The sequence below is a fragment of the Camelus ferus genome, chromosome 2, assembly GCF_009834535.1.
Source record: "Camelus ferus isolate YT-003-E chromosome 2, BCGSAC_Cfer_1.0, whole genome shotgun sequence".
NCBI lineage: Eukaryota > Metazoa > Chordata > Mammalia > Artiodactyla > Camelidae > Camelus > Camelus ferus.
The window spans coordinates 110,327,142-110,347,038 of record NC_045697.1 but is presented as its reverse complement, the minus strand read 5'-3'; the positions used below and the strand labels follow the sequence as shown (position 1 = coordinate 110,347,038).

The window sequence follows — 19,897 nt, the reverse complement described above, 5'->3', positions numbered from 1 at the left end:
TCAAGCACTGACATTACATCAACTAGCAATAGGACCATTATTTAATTTCCAGAAGTTTGTTAATTTTTAAAGTTTCTTCTAGCATATTCTAGAAGCTTGTACATTAAAGTGAAAATTCCTTTATTCTGCTCTGACAAGCATTCTTGCCATCGTCGGCAGAAACGTGGAAGGAAACTACTAGAATGGACATTCCATAAGAGCAGAAACTAAACATTCATTCAATGAATAGCTCTTGGGAGCCTCCTGTGTGACAGGTAGTGAGCTAGAGGCTTGGGATACACTGGTGAGCAAGACAGACCTGGGAGGCATTGGATAAAAAATTGTGAAGTCAATGAGTGAATGAGCCTCCATTGAAACAAGCCTCAGATGCCATCTCTGATAATCATTTATCTACTTTAATTCTTGAAACCACTAAGTTCTACAGATGATGACACTGAGGCTCAGAGAGGTTAAATCAACTTCTCAAAGCATCAGGTAGTAAGCATGTTACCAGGACTTGACCCACGTCTGTCTGACCCAACAGTCCACACTCTGTGCCCATTTCGCCATGTTGCTCAACAAAACGCAAACATGATAAATAGTGTACTTTTTGGTTTGTGGTTGAGACTCCCGTGTCTCAGACGGGCACAGTCATTCTTGGCCTTTATTTTCACCTACACTTTCCCTCTAACATGCGGGTGTGTGTTGGGTATTCACATCTGTGTGAGAGGCACGGCTGATCAGTGATAAAGCCTGCGACTCTCTTTAATTCTATTTCTCACTGGATATTTTTATAGAGTTATATTACAGCTATCCTAACACTTGAAAGTGCCTAATATTACAAAGAAAATTGCCATATTTTCAAAGAGAAGAAATACCTTTGCAGAGAATCTGCTTGCCAAAATACTTAAATTTTTGAAAATGTTGATGCCATTGGTGGAGGAGGAAGGGAGTACTATTTGCTCAGTTACGTTTTCTGGTCAATAGTGCAGGGTTCTTCAAATTAGCTGATCCTCTTATGTAAGTCAAGGGCAGTCAATCAGTGACAGAGGAAACAGAGATAATCTGTCCTGTCCAGCTGCTCGCTGGCAAGAAGGACAGACTTGCTGGTACTGACTGTCCATGCATTCATTGGTGATACTTTTACAATTCATGACAGGCTCAGTTTGTAGTGCACAAGGCAGTCTGTGTTCATCAAATATTTATAGAGCACCTACTTTGTGGCAGGTAGCATGCTAGGAGCCAAGGATAGGTCCCCAAGATAGACAAGTGCCCTGTCCTCATGAAGCTTTGTGCCTAGACGGGGAAGACAGAAAATAAAAAATTACTTACAATACTATGTGCTGAACCTAAGACAGGGAAAGGTGAGGCTTTGGAAACAGTAATTTAGGGACCTAACCTCCTTCCAACAGAAAAATGACTTGAAAGGAAAAGGCTTTTGGACTTGAAACTTCGGGTTTGAACGACCGTTTGGTGTACATGAGACACTTGCACATGATAAGTATTTGACAAATACCTGTTGAGCTCGTTTACAAACATACCAATGAGTGAATGATTGAATGAATAACATGCAGTACTGACTTTCTATGTCTAAATAGGCATAGGTTTTGAGAAATGATATTAAATCATTGTTAGTCTCTGTATTTTTTTAATCTTATTTTGAATTAGAGTTTGAGAACCACTATCAAACTAAATTTAAGGAGAAATTAACACTGAAGAGTTGGAGGCCAGCCTGCACCACAGCTTTGACGGGCAAGCCTGACACCAGTGTGGCAGTGACATCTGTAAGTGGTTAGCCATGTACAGCGGGGAAGCACTTTGCAGAGAAGAAAGCGTAGGGTTAGCTCTGTTTCTTATGGAGAGTCTCCTTCTATTGACTGGGAAGATGTCAGTTTGCTTTTGTTAAGGAAGCAGATACGGAGATTGGCAATAAGGGGAAAATAGGACATTTTCTCCTTCAATCCAATACCAGTCACAGGAGCTACAAAAAAGACAGAGATGCGCTTCACATTAGACTCAAAGCCACAGAGGGTGTGATGAACATTGGTTGGAGTGCTGCTCCCTTCTCCTGGAATGACCTCTAAACTGCCAGTGTGCGGTCCTGTAGGTGTTGTGACATCCTGACCCTCCAGCCACAGGTGACTTAGTGGGGGTAGATCTCTTGCCCAGGCTAGCCCTATCAGCTTTTCTCCCCCAATTTAATGTTTGCAAGAGAAATAAGCAAAGGAAATAATCAGGTTGATTGGCCTGGTGTCGTATTCATGGCAGCCTTTTAGAGAGAAAGCCTACCAACTTCAGCAGCAGAAGACACCCAAACTTCAAACCTTGATTATTTGATTCTTCCACCAAACCTGTGAGACACCTGATGTCTTTTTAAATAGTAAACCCTGCCCCGCCCCCAAATTATCTTTTGGTAAGTTTGGCTGAGATGGCTTCTGGGGTTTGCTGAATTAATTCAAGGGAAAATTAAGATCAAATGTTTAGAAATGAAACTGACATTTTTATTTTAAAAAAAGCATAAATTGCACATTAGAAAGCTGTATTTTCAAACAATAAAATACAATAAATCACTTAAAGTTTTTATACATCAAGTATATAGTAAAACTCTGAGTATTTTATAACATTCATTTAAAAAATCTTTCACTGTTTAATAATAATTTCTTGAATTAACAGTTTTTTTCTGTAAAATATGACCAGGATTAGGTTAATGACATCACCGACATATTTATAATTTCGAGTCTTCCTATCTAAGAATAAGGTATGCATTTTCATTGATTCAAACCTTTTAAAATATCTCTTAATTTTTTTATATGTCTTGCATATTTTTCACTTATTGTTGTATAAATGAGATCTTTCCCCTTGTTGCATGTTTTAACTTCATACATGAAAGTTTATTTTTTTAAAACAGAATAAAGAGATCTCCTATACTGGTTAGTGAAAAAAATAGCCTAACTAATGAAGGGAGGTCTTCCTTAAAATTTGTACTATTGGTTTAATCCCAGAAGACTTAATAATATTTATATTAATAAATTATTCACCCTGTATGCTTTTGGGCAAAAGCCTCCTACCCTTATGAAGAGCAGCAGTGACCCCTACTGGTTAAATAAGGCAGCTCTGGGTGTCTGCCAGGACAGAAATTCTTAACATTTTCTGGGTCCTGGATTCTTTTCCAAATCAAAAGAAATCTAGAGATCCCCTCACCAGAAAAAAATTCAAGTTCTTATGTAAATACAATATTCGCATAACATACAGGTAATTCATGGATCCCTGAGCTAGATAATAGGGTCACTGAGATCTATCTGAAAGTTTGAAGTGGATAATAAATTCACGTAGATTCAAAAGAGTTTTTACAAGGAGCATAAGCTGGTGCAACTTAATTCAATTATTATGATGTTTTTACCAGCATGGCTTACAATATTTTTTCAGGATGATTAACTAACAAGTTAATAGGCACAACTAGATAGTTATTATACTGCCATAGACCTATTAGAATCATGCTTATATTTCTATCATTTTCTTGGTCTTTTAAATCATGTTCTTTGGTATAGTTATTTCCATCTATAGTAATGTATACTGTGAATTGTTTTCCAAGGTTTATGTTTTATATTATGGCATTTCCTTGCAAGGCCTACAATCAGTGGCCACTGTCACAAAAAAATCAGTTCTTAGGGCCAAACTGACACTCAAATTCAGAGAAACTGTATTTTCAAATAGAAGCATGACCTTAATGGCTGTAATGAATTAAAAATTAATTTCTAAATGAGATTATCAATTCACATTGCTATATTTTTGACAGATTTTTCCTCCTCTCGAAGTATAATGTGTAATAGAAAAGAACAAACCTTACTCCATGTTAGATCTATTCTTTTGGCTCTAACCCTATGCTCTGTTTCCTAGGCTCAGTCTTGCTGGTTCTGCACATTTTGTAAAAGAATGTCGCCTATAGCCTGAAATAGACAGGACAGCCCATTCTCAAGGCTCTGGCCTCTAAGGGTATTAGCACTTTTCCATTCATATAATAAGTTGCAGAATAGAAAATAACATTTGTTTTGTTGGAGATACACAGGGACACCATGATCTGACCCATGTGGACAGTTGCCAGAACAAAGATTTCCCACACCAAGAAGTCTGCAAAAACCACATCCCCTCCCCCTTTTTAGTATAAAAGGAGCCTGAATTCTGACTTGGAAGATGGCTCTCTGGAACATTAGTCTGCATCTTCTTGCTCTGCGGGCTTTCCGAATAAAGTCCTTATTCCTTGCCCCAACACCTCGTCTCCCGATTTATTGGCCTGTCCTGCAGTGCAAAACAGGTTTGGACTCAGTAACAAATGCAGTGTGCTCTGGGGACAAGATCAGTGGACCTGGTTACAGTTAAAGAACAAGCAGAGCCAATAAAGTCCTTGTCTATTCAAGTCTGAAAATGTCCAACTCCATCAATTTTCCTTCTTGGGAGGAGCAATAGCTAGGCATGACTGATCACAAACTGGATTTTACCTGGGTATAAAACAAAATGCCAATACTTTGGCACCAGGATGTATATAAATAGAAATGGCTTAAGTCTTGTGTCTTTCTTCCACCAGCTTTAAAAAGCTGTACCCTGGGATTGCTGAAGCCATATTAATCAGCAGATTAACCAGGACATGGCCAGAAGTTATGCCATTTTGAGAGATTAGCAAAAAAAGGGGAAAAAAAGGAAAAAAAAAAAACTATGTCAGCAGAAGATAAATTTGAGATTTTGCCACATGCTGTTAAAAGAAAAAACTCTTTTGCAAACTTTCTCAAATTGAAACTCTTCCGCAATATTCAACAAGTGTTTACTGGACAGTGTAAGCGGAATTGTTTTGGGGTGCCACAGCTACAAGGATATCTCAACACTTCCAGCCAAACTGAACCAAAGTAGCGGAATCAGGTGACATAACTCAAGGCGGCGGCACCCGAAGGCGGCGGGGTGTGAGAGCCACGGCGCTCTCTCCCGATCCTCCCTAGAAAGATTACCTAGGTTATCTAAAGAAAAAGCATTAACCCTCCAGGAAATACAGCACAACAACCATGTCCCTGAGCCAAAATATTTAAGGCTGAGAGTAAAGTAGACAACTTTATCATCTCAAGACTTCCCCAGAAGCGGGGGAAACCTTCAGCCGCGCGACTCCACCAGCTTCCACCCGGCAGTCCCAAAACCCCGCCCCAGAGGCGGCCCCGGAGAGAAAGGCCCGCCCCCTGGCCCTTGGAGGCTGGCGGGTGACCAGCGCGCATGCGCAGCTTTACGTCACGTCCGGCGCCAAGGCGTCCAATTCCGGAAGAAGCTGCACAGTGTGGCGGCGGTTTCTGTGTTGCTGATTAGTGTTTCTTCCTTGCCGGAGCGACTGGGTAGACGGCGGCGTCATGGTCGAGGTAAAGTGACAGTTGAGTGCTCAGGGACCTTCTGCTTCTGGACTGTTTTTCTTTGGCGGCGGGCTTGGGGGATCGAGGGTGTTGGGAGTCTGGGGAGAGAAGCGGCTGCTAGCGGAGACTGGCCGAGGCCGGGTAGTCTCTTTTAAGGTTTTCAGGGAAGGAGAGAAGCCGGATGAGAGCTCGCGTTGGAGGTTGTGTCCGGGCTGGAAGCCTGAGATAATTTCTCCAGTTTTTGTTTGGCCCCTGGGCGCTGCCCTCCGAGGCGGGCCTTCGGGCGATGTTCGACCGCTTGTACTCGCAGCCTGCTGAGTAGAGTCAGTGATTCTGTGTCCTAAAAGATTGGCGGCCTTTCTGTGGTCTTCAGTTTCTCTCCCAGCTCTTCCCAGGGAAAACCTGCCATTCTTGAGTTTTTGCTTTTTCTATGGCTTGAACAACCGTTCTCCTAGCGAGCCTTGTTCGTCTTATCTAAGAAATCTTCGACTCTTGCCCAGGACCACTGCCATCATCTGAATTCAATCCACATCATCTTCCACCTGCTCTGATGCGTTAGCTCTTGGGTGATCTTTTTGCTTCCTTTTTTGTCACCTTCCCCCACCCCCAGTAAGTGATTTGTTTAAAACGTTAAGTTGATAAGGTTTTTCTTGCTTAAAACCCTTTAGTGGCCCCATGTAACTAGAGCAGAGATGCAGACCGTTGCAGTGGTATATTAAAAAAAAAAAAAATCTGGACTTTGTCTCTTCTTGCAACCTCATCTTGCATCACAACCCACCATCTCCCCAAACATATACAACAACATATACAGTGCTGCAGCTTCTGGCATTATTTCAGCTACTGAACACCTTTGTACTTGCCATTTTCTCTCTACCTGGATTTTTCTTAGTCTATTTTGTGCAAGGCTAACTCCCTTCTGCTTAAATACACCTCAGAGAGATCTTTCCTACCCACCCTGAGTTCTTTCTCTGATCTCTTTTTCGGCATCCTGCTTGTTTCCTTCATAGCATTATCAAAATGTGGAGTTACTTTTCTTATTTTTATTCATCTCTTTCCTCTTGAGCACAGAGACCAAGGCTGGCTTTTCATCATTTTGTTGTTAGCTTCTAGCACAATACCTGCCAGACAATTAGCAGAAGCTCAGTAATTATTTATTGAATAAGTGACTAATCTCAGGCATCACTCAGTTGGTATACCTGGGGCTCTGGCCCAAGGGGAGCTTCCTCCTCTTCTCTGAACTTGACTCCTGTAGCTTGCTACAAATAGCTGTGGTGAGTGGTACAAAACTCTTTACATATTTATACATGTAAAGTATAACTAATTTGACTTTAATGTAGGTTATGGTATGTGTAATTTGTAGCTGGATATGTAATTACACTCTTTCTTTCTAGGAGGTACAGAAACATTCTGTGCACACACTTGTGTTCAGGTCATTGAAGAGGACACATGATATGTTTGTGGCTGATAATGGAAAGCCTGTGCCTTTGGATGAGGAGAGGTAGGAATAGTTCCTTTTCAATTGCTAGAATATTTGAACTTCTGATACTGGGGCAAGAGAGCAGGGAGAGGGGGACTTTAAAGACTAGTAATACTAACTCATAGGATATCTATTCAATATTGAGTGGTGTCTGGGCATAATTTAAGCTGATTTAACTTTTTTTGGCCTTATCTTTTACAATGAAAATCCCATTAATTAATTGCATTTTACAAGTACCCAGTAAGTAGGAGAGTCCCTTTTAGGTGTTATATTTTATAATCAATCACTTTGTATGTGCTTTCAGCTTCCTGCTGCTCTCAGAGCCTTGCTGAGCTGAAATTGTACCTGGCCAGTACCTCTACTCCCATCTTTTCTCGTTAGTATGATGAAGATTTTTGAGTGGTGGCATATTTTTGGTTCTACATCTCCAGCTCCAGTCTGGGATTGCATTATGTGCAGTGGTCCTTCTTTGTCCTTCACCTTTCTTTAAAAATCTACCTAATTCCTCAAATAAGCATTTATATTTAATTTATAAAGTGGGCTATCCTTAAAAGTAACATAATAAGTGCATTTCTCTTTAAAATATTTAACTAAGTACTCGGATAAGTTCTAACTAATCTTTTTAGATATATCCAGGAAAGGTTACTATAGAAATTTTTACTTTATTTTTATATTTAGACTTTTGAAGGAAAGTATATTGGCTTTGAAGTTTTTTAAAAGATATATTAGTTTCTATATATTTTAAAATCAGACACTTGATAAATCAACATGAAAGGTTTTATATAATTGGTTAACAAACTAAAATAGTACTTAGACTTAATGGATGCTGTGTGGTAGATTATGAATGAAAGTGTGGAAATGCACTTGGAAATTTTTTTAAATATTGTTTAACTTTAAAATTGTAATAGAAACTTTTTCTACATGATTAGGCAAACCTAAGCTATTTAAAAACTTGTGTCCTGGCTATCTGTGAATATATTGACATGGGTGAATATATTTAGAGTTCTCAAAGATACATTTTTATGTTTATAATTTTTAAATAGTCACAAACGAAAAATGGCAATCAAGCTGCGTAATGAGTATGGTCCTGTGTTGCATATGCCTACTTCAAAAGAAAATTTTAAAGAGAAAGGCCCTCAGAATGCATCAGATTCATATGGACACAAACAGTATCCTGCCAATCAAGGTGAGAATAATATTGTCAGAAATGTCACGATGTACATGTGAATTTTGAAAATAGAAAAATGGAATATCTCATTGGTGCTCCTCCTGGAAAGACTTCTTTGATCCACACCCTATTTACCAGCTATCCAGGTATCATAATGACAGTCTTGATTTCCTCATTGGAGTAGTGAGTGAGGTTATTGGTTGATGGATTTTTTTTTCCCTTGTAGGGAATTTTAAAACGGTGCTATAATGATGGCAGAAATTCTTAGGATATGGAGACAGTCGTAATGGAGACTAAAGGAAAAACTTCTAACCTTTGGGGAGACCTTCTGTCTATTTTCACTGTAATTCAGAAAGGTGATATCAAGTATTGAAATTGTAAGGAATAAAGATAATCCAAAATTCCACAGGAAAACCATTTTCTTGGAAGAATAACCATAGTGGTTTATTACTTGATAGGATGACCTCTCTACACACCATTGCAATGTAGCAAATGTACAAGCTTTCTCGACATCACATTGGCAAATGGTCAGGGAAACAGCTGTGTCCATGGTCTTCAGAAGGCAAAACAAAAATGATCAACTTGCCTTTTTTATGAGGATTGGGTTTAATTTGGGAAATCCAGTTGATAATTTAATATTATTTAATCCATTAAAAGAGATGATACTTATATATAAGGTAGTTTTACCATTGATGAGTTTTCTCTCTGTCTTTTTCTAATAGGACAAGAAGTTGAATATTTGGTGACAGGTACACATCCATATCCACCAGGACCTGGTAAGTGAGCTGTTAACAATTGTCTTGTTGTTACATGTATTTCCATGAATGAGCCAACGGTGTGATTCCCATTACCTGTAAAATAATAAAGCTCAATAACCAGGCATCCAGGCTTAGTTTCTTAGGTGATAATTAACTAATACTTAATGTCACATGCATTCATTCAGCACACATTCTTAAGCTTTTTTTTTTTCAGGCACTTTGGTAGGAATTCAAAGATGGTAAGACTGTTCCAAGCTAAGACAAATTTTTTATCTGGAGGCTTAGCCAAGACACATAAATATCACTAAGCTTATAAACATGTCAGAAGTGTTAGTAGAGAAGCAGGTATGATGGAAATGTGTCCTGGGCATGTTGTATGTACAGAGGAATTGGCACACAAGTGGAGTGGCCAGGATAATAGTAATAGGGTGGAGGGCAAAAAGCTTGGTATATCCGGGTTCTAGTAATTTTGGAGGACAGGATTCACTGTATTAAAAGTTCAAATAAATTGGTACTTTTTGTAGTAATTTTCATTCACCCTTGGAAATATTCTAACTAATGTATTTAGGGAACAGCTTAATTTTTATATTTGAAGATAATATTCTAAGATAATAGAAATTGAACTTTACTATCTTGGACTGTGTAATACCAAACTGTTTTGATTAACTCAAATCTGAGATGTGTGTTGGGCAATATTTATTATAAAAAAGTTGGAAACAAAAGACCTTCAAAATAAAAATTTTTGTAGTATCACCACATGGTGATAATGACTATTACCTTTTTTGATATGTTTTCCTTCAGCACTTTTTTGTAAATGCATGTAAATGAAAACAGAGATCATTACTAAAAGGAGTTAATTTTCTTTTTTAATTTAACAGGGGTTGCTTTGACAGCAGACACTAAGGTCCAGAGAATGCCAAGTGAGTCAGCCGCACAGTCCTTAGCTGTGGCCTTACCTACTTCTCAGACCAGGTAGGAAATATCACGCTTCTGTTTACAAAGGTTTTGAAAGCATAGTTTATTGTTCACATTTTTTCTCATTTTAAAATTGTGTTCCTTTGTAATTATGGGTTACATGACACTTTACCAGTGCTTACAAAAATGTGTAAAGAGTCAGTTCTGCAGAGCACATGACTAGAGGCATTAGTTACTTCAAATATGATGTTTCTTTTGCCTCAGGGGTGATGCAAATCGCAGTGCACCCGCCGGAGGTGAATACCGACATCCTGGGGCTTCCGACCGCGCACAGCCTGCAGGGGCAGTAAGTTTCCCTGTGCCAAATCACATCACGCTGCAGGTTGCTCACTTTTGGAACATGTTGCCTGTGTCCGTTTATCCCAAGATTCTTACCTTAAATATTAAATAAATGAACATTTTCCTTGGTATTATTCAAGTAAATATCAGCCTAAGGTAATTGTTAATATGTCATAGCCCTAAAATTTAAGTTGCTAGTGAATTGATATATTTTCTAGAATTTAAAATTCTCTTAATTCTATTTTTGCTTGCACATTGGACATAATATTTATTTTGATGAAAATAATAGGATGTTGCTCTTTATTACCCACTATTAAAAATACAGGGAATGTTACTCAGAAACTTGTATTAGTATGTATTAGGTATAAAAGTCTTTTTTACTAAACTCTAAGTTGGTTTATACAGTTAGAGTTGAGTGCTATTAGTATCGTAATATTCGCAAGCTATGCAATTAGTGCCTTATAAATGAGCATTTAGTAATGCATAAATTTATGTCTGTAAGTAAGTGGCGGCTACTGTTACTATTGCTGAAAGTATAGAAAGAATAACTGAAAATATGCAGTTTACTCGAAGTGCAGACTTTCCTTCCTCAGGTTAGTATGCAGTCACCTTATGAAGTGAGTGGATTGTAGTCCTGCCACGTTTCTTAAGCCTCCATTCGCAAGGTCTGCCCAGGCTTGGGCTATGATGCAAACCTCTGGAGGGCAGGAGCTCTACGGGCTTTTCTGGATGGGTGGACAGGTGGCTGCCAACAGTAGACGGTTATATCGGCTCGGGTACCTTTTAAAATAGTACTTAGATATTCCTATGGGAGATAAATAGAAGGAACTCTCAGGCTGGCCTTTGTAATATTCAGTCAGTAATGTTAAAATATGACAGTGAGAGGCAGTGGCAGTAATCCAGTTACAGTTACTTAAGAGGACGAGCTTACATGGAGCATTCACTCCTCTGTCAGTCTGCATAATGACTATAGGAAGTAGGCGCTGTTACTTCTGTTTTACTAACAAGGCACAGAGATTACATAATTTTTACCCAAGGTCATTATTAGCTAGTAATTGGCAGAGCTGGGCTTTGGAGCCACGCACAGTGATAAGTGCTCTCAGTGCTAATGCTCTGCCTCCCTGAGATTTTTTTAAATTGATTTTTAAAATTAAAATGAACATACAGAAAATACTGTTCTAATTAGAAGTCTTAGACTCATTTTCTAGGTATGCAAGTATTTTTCAGCTGTCCTTTCCTCTTTTAAGGAAAAAAACCTTCATAAATCCCTTCTTTGAATTTCCACTTTTGAACTGATAACAGGAGACCTTAGGTATGATCACTTTAATGTTAATGCAATCTGTTCCATATCTAGGTTGTTATGGAAGGTGGCAATGCCAAGAACTCCGCCCTGATGGCTAAAAAAGCCCCTACAATGCCAAAACCCCAGTGGCACCCGCCATGGAAGCTCTACCGGGTGAGTGAATATGTATATTATTCCACTGCATGAAACATGATCACTGCTTTCCAGTTAAACAAGAGCGGAGAAATCGAATAAGGAGGAAAAGGAGTGAATATGAGAGCTGGAGAGCAATCTAGGTGGGATGGGGAAAGGGGCTTTAGCACTATCTTAAAAGATATTTTGCGAAAGAGACTTCAGTAAGTGGAAGCTATATTTGTATTCTGTGCAAAATGTTGGTAGACGGCTACTCCAGAGCAGATAAGATAAACTTAGGAAAGTTTGTGAGATGTTCTATATAAAGGCCAAGGGGACATTTCTTTGGCCCTACCAATTATCTTTTTAATTCTAGTAAATTAAAATGATTCAAAGTCATTTAGATTTACTAGATCTAAAATAAAATGTCTATAGTAGGAAAAGTGCAGCTATATAAATTATCACTCAATAAAACAGACTGTGAATTCATCCAGGTTGCACGTGTTAACACATGCCTTTTTGTTGCTGAGTCATAGTGTGTTGTAAGGATACACCACAGTTTGTGTATCCATTCACACATTGAAGATAATTTAGTACTTACTCTAAAATCTAATGGGGAGATAATCTCATAAACTTATCATTTGAAGATGTGGGGGAGCAGTTCATACTGATTAAACTTTAGCCTGTGTGTGATGAGCCTGCCCTTTTAACACAGGTGATCAGTGGGCATCTTGGCTGGGTTCGATGCATTGCCGTGGAACCTGGAAATCAGTGGTTTGTTACTGGATCTGCTGACAGAACTATAAAGGTAATAAGGAAAGAAGAAAAAAATAAACATGACTTTGTGTTTGCCTTGCAATTTTAATGTGTTTTAAGTTATTTCCTCGGGTGGCAATTGCTGTTGTAGTTCTCTGATTTCTTAACCTGAGTGTGGAGTAAAGTTTATCATCTATACCAGTTAAAAGTTCCACATAAATAGCTGTTTGAAAAATGGTATTTAAACAGTTTCTTTCCCAGACAGTACATGCTGTCTACAACTAATTCCTTAATATTTAAGTTTTTTCCCCTTCTGGTTACGGAATTAAAGTGTGCTTATCTCTAAAAAAAAATGTGAAAAATATAAAGAAGTATAAAAGAATATAGACCTATATGTAATCTTACCACTGTCAGGTATTTGAATGACTTTCTTTTTGACATTTATTTCTGTGTATATGTATCAGTGCATTTTCTTCTGAGCTTTTTTCCTGTGTGTACATAAATATGTATCTTTTTAAAATCATGTTTGATATGTAAATTTGTTCCCAGCTTTTTTTCACTTACATCAAAAGCATATTCCTGTGAAAAATCACATCTTTTTAAATGGTGCCGTAGTATTATATCATTTAGATATTCTATAATCTGTTTTCCTAATGTTGGACATTAAAGTTTTTTAGTTTCCTGATTGTCCCTATCATAAGTAATGCTGTAATTTACTCTACGCCTAAAGCTTTTTCTGTATTTCAAATTATTTTGTTATGATAGTTTCCCAGAAAAGGTGTTAGCAGGTCAAACACTTTTTTTTTTTAGGTTTTTTTTTTGGTGGGGGGAGGTAATTAGGTTTATTTACTTGTTTATACTTTTTGAGGGAGGTATTGGGGATTGAACCCAGAACCTCATGCATGCGAGGCACACACTCTACCATTGAGCTATACGCTCCCCACAACAGGTCAAATATTCTTGAAGTTGACCCCCAAAGTAAAAATCATTTTCCAAAATGGGTAAATTGATACTTGCAGCGTATGAGAGGGTTCTTTTCAGCAGATTGCTTGTGTTTCTTTAAAAATATCTACTAATGTGATAAGTGGAAGTGAATATCTAATCTTTTAAAAACTGTTTATATAAAATTTTGAGTGAGGTTGAACTTTCTGATACCTTTCTTTGCTACTTGCAGGTTTTTTTTTTTTAAGTTGATACCATCCTCGGCTGATTTAATACCTTAGTATTTATATTTTGCTCTTAATGATATCCTTTATATATTAAGAATAATAAGTTTTTGTCATCTATGTGGATATTTTCTCAGTTTAAATATGCCTTTTAATTCTCTTTTTTTCCTGCCTTTATTTTTGCTGTTGGGGTCATTTTGCAAACTTTTATATTTGTATATGTTTTTATATTTCACCTTTTGAAGACAGTTTTAACATCAAGAGTCTAAAAATTTGCTTTGGAATAATCAACAAGAAGAAAACTTGAGTATTCTTTGATTGCAGATCTGGGACTTGGCTAGTGGCAAGTTAAAACTGTCATTAACGGGGCACATCAGCACGGTGCGCGGTGTGATAGTGAGCACCCGGAGCCCGTACCTCTTCTCCTGCGGGGAGGACAAACAGGTCAAATGCTGGGATCTTGAGTATAACAAGGTAAGCATGGAGTGAAGGATTTAAAACGTTAGGAGCCCCTTTGCCCTTTCTCACTGTAGACATTTTAACTTTCCTTCTTTATCCGTTAGGTTATAAGGCACTACCACGGACACCTGAGTGCAGTGTATGGCTTGGATTTACACCCAACAATCGACGTGCTGGTGACCTGTAGCCGAGATTCCACGGCACGGGTAAGTGGAACAGAGCTCTGTGCCAACCTGGGCACATACTGCATCTCACAGTGTGCTTGTTTGATACTGCAGTCATATATTGTTTGACAGAGAATTTAAAGACAGGTACCTTGACTCATCAATACCCTAGTCTCAGTTTCTTGACTTGTATGTTTTTTCCACCTACATCTTCAGTTCTGTGGCCTCGCCATGTTTATCATTGGAGTGCCCCACCCCTGACACTCTCACATTCCAGTCTGACCAGAGCTGTGGTCCATTGGCTGCTTCATTCAGTGGCCCCACTAGACCTGTTCTAGACAGTAGGTTTCCAGATCTTTTAGCTTGTTTCCCCCATTGGCTGCCTCCTGTCTCCATTCCCCAGCCAGCTCACAGGTGACGAGTTCACGTGAGCACTTTCTTGGTCATAGTCAAACAGGCACACACCGTTGTCTGGTAAATTCCCAGGTATGAATTGAGCTAGTGACCTGCCTGAGATACGAACACCTGTTCTCTGACAGTGTGTCTGTTGTATTTTTATAGATTTGGGATGTGAGAACTAAAGCCAGTGTCCACACGTTATCTGGACATACTAATGCGGTTGCTACCGTGAGGTGTCAAGCTGCAGAACCACAAATTATTACTGGTACGATCGCTGCTTTCCAGGTTTACAGTATACTCATATCAGTGCATTAAGGTTATGTGTATGCTTTTCATCTTTACCATGGCTCTGGCTTTGTGTTGGATATACAGTGTTTCTGTGTGCATTTGAAATGTATTGTGGTAACGTTCCATTCGATTGTTTTATCTCATACTTTTTACGTATCATAGGATACGTCCTATGTTGTATAGTGTAATGTCTGACTAGAAAATGGTGCCGTTAGATGCAGCTAAGCCTTGTTTTATGGTATCAGAATTACCAGTCGGGGAATTGAAGTTAGAAGACAAAATACCCTGAGCAGATTTGAGTCTTGTTTCGCTTCTAATAAGGCTAATAGCAATGGATATTTACTCTGAGATTAGAAGATTATCCCCTCCCTTGATGTGTTTTGGTAACTAAAAAATCATTAAAGTTTTTTCCTTCTTCTCTTTCAGGGGATAATACCATGCATTTGTTTTATTTGTTATTCACATTTGTTTTAGCTGTTCAGATGACAGGACAACACACGTTTATTACATTTGTTTAACAATTAAATTTAAAATCAGCCCCAAACTTTGGAACTATAAAGCAATTAGCTAAGAGTTAATATGACTTTTATTTAGTATATATGCGTCAATGGAAGAGCGCTTCAGATTTTATTTTAATTTTTGCCCTTTTTTGCATTTATGTTTTGGGGTTGTGTGTGTATCTCCCTTACAGGAAGCCATGACACTACAATACGATTATGGGATTTGGTGGCTGGAAAAACAAGAGTCACATTAACAAATCACAAAAAATCAGTCAGGGCTGTGGTTTTGCATCCAAGACAGTAAGTATATTTCCCTAAGCAAAGTCCTTCCGTTGGTTCTAGGTATAGTATAGAAATCGCAACATTAGTGCTAGTTTGGTCGTCATTTGGCCTGTGCCACTTAGGAACATGCATTTCTTTTATTTTCCCTGTGTAGTATTTTGCTTCATGCCCTTTATAAGATAAGGAAAACTTCCTACACCGTGAAAAATGGTAATGTCAAATGAGATAATCTGAATAAATCATGATGAAAAGCTGCGTGTCATAATAGAAGCTAATAGTAGCTAGATTTAATGTTTTGGAAATAAATGGTAGTAGACACTGAGATATAAGTAGAATGGTTAATTTTTAAGGAGGAAGGTAGTATGCGTAGGGGAAAAAAGTAGTAGGAATCATGAACAGTGTAGTCAGGGTATCCAGAGAGATGGAGCGCAGCATCGCCTCCTGTCGTCTGTGACACCGCGTCACCCGGCACTTCTCTGGTCACATTCATGTCTTCTGTCCTCCTCCCTCTCCTGCTCTCCCTTACCTTTATTCCCTCTCTCCTTCTTCCTCCCTTTCTCCCTCTTCCCCTCTCTCTCTTTCCTTTTCTCCATTTCTTTTTCTCTCTCTCTCTGGTTTTTCTCTTGCTCTCACCAAAATAGTTACATCACCCCTCGCTCTTTATGTGAGTTTAAGGGTTTGCACATTTATTGCTTTAGCTCAGTGTTGAGCACTGGGGAAATGAAAGAAGAATAAAACTTTAATCTAGGGCTTAGAATACATTTAAAATAATTTGAAAATCTGGTTTAACTTGGAACAGATGTCGATGTTTTTCTCTCTTGGTATGACAATAATATTTTACTGAAACTACATAGATCATGACTACAGATGCAAAATACAACCATAATAAGCATTTTTAAAATCTGACATTTTATTTAACTTGGTTTACTTTGTCATTAATTCTTTTTCATCTTATTTCAGTTACACGTTTGCATCTGGTTCTCCAGATAACATAAAACAGTGGAAATTCCCCGATGGAAGTTTCATTCAAAATCTTTCTGGTCATAATGCTATTATTAACACATTGACAGTAAATTCTGATGGGGTGCTTGTATCTGGAGGTAAAATAAGATTTTTATGATAGATATGTTTTAGTCCGTCATTTTTTTCTTTTAGTGAGTGAGTAAAATTCCTAAGTCATTATACTTAAGTATTATAGTAGAACTTGCCTTTTCACTGTGTGTTTGAATGTTCATGTGTGTGTTCATGCATATTCCTAGTACCTGTAGCATATTTCATGGCTTAGCTCTCTTTAAGTTCTCACATTGATAAATCTAAGGGGTTTATGCCAGAAATCACCCAAAGTTGGCTTGTATATTCTAGAAATGAATGTCATCTTGTGGTGCTTCTTGAGATATGTAACAAATTCTGAATTGAGCACAAATGAAAGTCAACTGATACTAAGAGAAACGAGTGCCTGCGTCTTCCGTATCTTTATAACTGTAGTTATTGGCACAGTGCTTGGCTAATGATTGGTGCTTATTAATAAATGTTCATCAGACTGACTCATTAAAGGCTTACCAAGTTTAATTGTATCTTTCCCTTTAAGCTGACAATGGCACTATGCATCTTTGGGACTGGAGAACTGGCTACAATTTCCAGAGAGTTCATGCCGCGGTACAGCCTGGGTCCTTGGACAGTGAATCAGGAATATTTGCTTGTGCTTTTGATCAGTCTGAGAGTCGGTTACTAACAGCTGAAGCTGATAAAACCATCAAAGTGTACAGAGAGGATGATACAGCAGTAAGTTCCCTATTTCATACACATTTTAAAGGAAAGTAAATGTCATGCCAATTTTGCATGTGTTTTCTCATTTTAGAGTTAACTGTAATTATCAAAGGGAAAATAATCTTCATAGTAGTAAAGTATTTCTCATCTTGAGTAGTGTCTGCTCATAGATATCTGTACTGCTTTCATTGATGCCAGCAATCCATAGATAGTTTTAATTTTATCTCAGCTTTCCTTGTTAAAGTTACTGGGAAAATCGTACACTGAGAGTAACGGCGAGTAAGTGGATTGCTATGCAGATTAATTCTAGAATCATAAACTTTGGTGTTATTAGAATATCTAAATAGCAATTTTATTTAAGATGAAAAACCATAAACAATTAATAGTTGAATGAATTCATCCTTCATTAGATTCCAATAATGTCAAAAGTTGGTCACCTATTCTTAAAAAGAGCTGCTAAATATATAATGCCAAGTAACATAATTTAGAATGAATACCTTATTTATGTTAGAAAGGAAGTTACAACACAACATTGTAAAATGACTATAACTCAATAAAAAATGTTTATATATAAAAATTAAAAAAAAGTTGCTAAATATGAAGCAAACCAATAATACTTTGTGTTAACTTGTTTACTTTTCTATTTTTAGACAGAAGAAACTCATCCAGTCAGCTGGAAGCCAGAAATTATCAAGAGGAAGAGATTTTAATATGGCATTGTCTTCGTGGTGGTTCCAGTTTTGTTTGTTTGTTTTTGGTTTTTTTAGCTTGGCATTGATGAGACCATCCAGTCATTGTGCTCTGGCTAGGAATATAAAGCAAAACTCAGATGCTTGAATCATTGCTTCTTCATATTTTACAATAAATTGTCCTCTCCCCTTGTTCTTATTTCTAAAATAAACAATTTGAGATCCTAGGAGGTAAGACGCAGATGTCAAGCATATGCAGGTTTTTGAGCATAGCTATTCTAAAGACAGAATGTTTTGTCACCTTTATTAAAACATACCCTTTTGTTTTTTAACTTACGAAACTGCTAACTCTAGTAGGACGTGTTTTGACGGGAGCAATCTTTTTTTAATCCTTTGAAAACTAGTATCTGATAATTTGGGATTAAAGGATTGAAGACTTAATTTAAATTATGTATGTTTATTCCACAGGCAGTTTTTGAGTGCGCATTCTGCACAGTTCTGCACTAGATAATGTTCAGGAAATAGACAAGCGAGATGAGTCTTTCCTTTAAGACTTCCGCTTGAGTGGCTTATTACAGAAATGCTGTCATAGAGGTACCGGCGAAAAGCCGGGGTCGCACAGAGGAAAAGACCATTCATTTTCCCCGGGACGGATTCTGGAAGACCTAAGAGTCAGTGGTAGTTGAGCTGAGACTTGAGAGGTCAGAGGAGGGAATGAGTGTTCTAAAATGAGGCGTGAAGTGGGTGAAACCAGATGTGGGACAGGTGTGTGTACCAGGGGTCCAGGAGCAAAGACGTGCCTGCCGCAGTCGACGCGGTTGGTGATGGGCAAAGCTCGTGTTTTGAGTTGCAGTTTTATGCCACAAGCAGTAGTTACCAGTATAGGTATCAAACCCTGGGGAAATAGCTGGAGCTACCAGTGGAGACACCTGAAGCCGTAGCAAGGCCTGCGGTCTTTTGCAAAGACTTTATAGAAAAGTGTTAACGTTTCTGATGCCTACACCTCTTTCTGCTTTGTAAACCCTGTCTTTAATAAGGATCCCGATTTCCTAATCAGTCAAGAAAATTTGTCACACTTCACTTTCTGTAGTTAGAAAAAACAATTGCAGGAACAGTCGGTTTAAAATTTTGGTTTCAAATCTTAAAATTAGACCCTAATTTTGAATAAGCATTTCCAAATTATGCATACCCCGTCTTGCATGCCGTAGGTGGGAGTGTAGGTACTACAGCCTTTAGGAGGTTAGCTTCTCAGAGTATGCTGAAAATGTTTGGACTCTTTGGCTTCATTAGAAAGGAAGTTACTAGAAAACTGCCTGTTAGGAGCAATCTGCCAAGTATACACAATCAAGTTCATTGTACCTTTATTTTTTAATTAAAACCAGCCCAGATGTCTTATCAGTAAGGGCCTAGTGTAATAAATTACGGTATCTTCATGCAGTTTCTCTCCATTAAGAGTGAGAAATGTCTCTGGAATAATAAGATGTCCAAACTCTGCTCTTAGATAAAAAAGAAAGTTGTGCAAGCTTTTTTTTTTTTTTTTTTTTTTTTTTTTTGGTGAAACAACTTGTTAACGTTCTAAATAATAATGGAGAAGTAACAGCACATTGTTACCAGTAGTTTTGTGAGGGAGTGGAATTATGGGAGAACTTTCATGATCGGCTTTATATATTTCTATAATGTTTTAATTTTCTATAAGCATGTATTTTGTAAACTTAAATAAAGAAAAAAATACCACTACACTTGCATCCCTGAGAGGTTCTACTACGCTTTCTAACAGAAGAAAAATCATAGAGGTGAATAGTATCCCAAAGCTCAGCCCTGAGGCCGAGGAGAAATTAATAAAAGGAGGTGAGAATGAGAGCGCCTAGTACCCTGCTCAGCAAACCTGCAACTGTTGTGTTAGACGTAAGTGTCAGACGCTGAAGAATATGAAAAAAATCCATTTCCCCGCTTCATGCTGTCCTATGTTAACAGTGTTCTCAAATACTCTTGC

General features: G+C 38.0%; 1 protein-coding gene across 3 annotated transcripts; it reads left to right on the top strand.

The window, feature by feature from the left end:
• Positions 1-5,234: 5,234 nt before the first annotated feature.
• On the top strand, positions 5,235-19,643 carry PLRG1 (pleiotropic regulator 1). 3 transcript variants are annotated; one of them, XM_014564423.2, is made up of 16 exons: positions 5,325-5,372; positions 6,755-6,861; positions 7,145-7,216; positions 7,884-8,026; positions 8,731-8,784; positions 9,645-9,738; positions 9,946-10,027; positions 11,375-11,476; positions 12,150-12,242; positions 13,681-13,830; positions 13,920-14,021; positions 14,541-14,643; positions 15,358-15,466; positions 16,409-16,548; positions 17,037-17,230; positions 17,866-19,643. In XM_014564423.2, the coding sequence occupies exons 4-16, from the start codon at positions 7,897-7,899 to the stop codon at positions 17,923-17,925; spliced, it is 1,413 nt and encodes a 470-aa protein (XP_014419909.1). In that variant the 5' UTR covers positions 5,325-5,372; positions 6,755-6,861; positions 7,145-7,216; positions 7,884-7,896; the 3' UTR covers positions 17,926-19,643. The 3 variants fall into 3 exon arrangements, with proteins under 3 accessions (XP_006190886.1, XP_032321158.1, XP_014419909.1); XM_006190824.3 differs by lacking the exon at positions 7,145-7,216 and having other exon boundaries at positions 5,235-5,372; XM_032465267.1 differs by lacking the exons at positions 6,755-6,861; positions 7,145-7,216 and having other exon boundaries at positions 5,254-5,372.
• Positions 19,644-19,897: the final 254 nt, after the last annotated feature.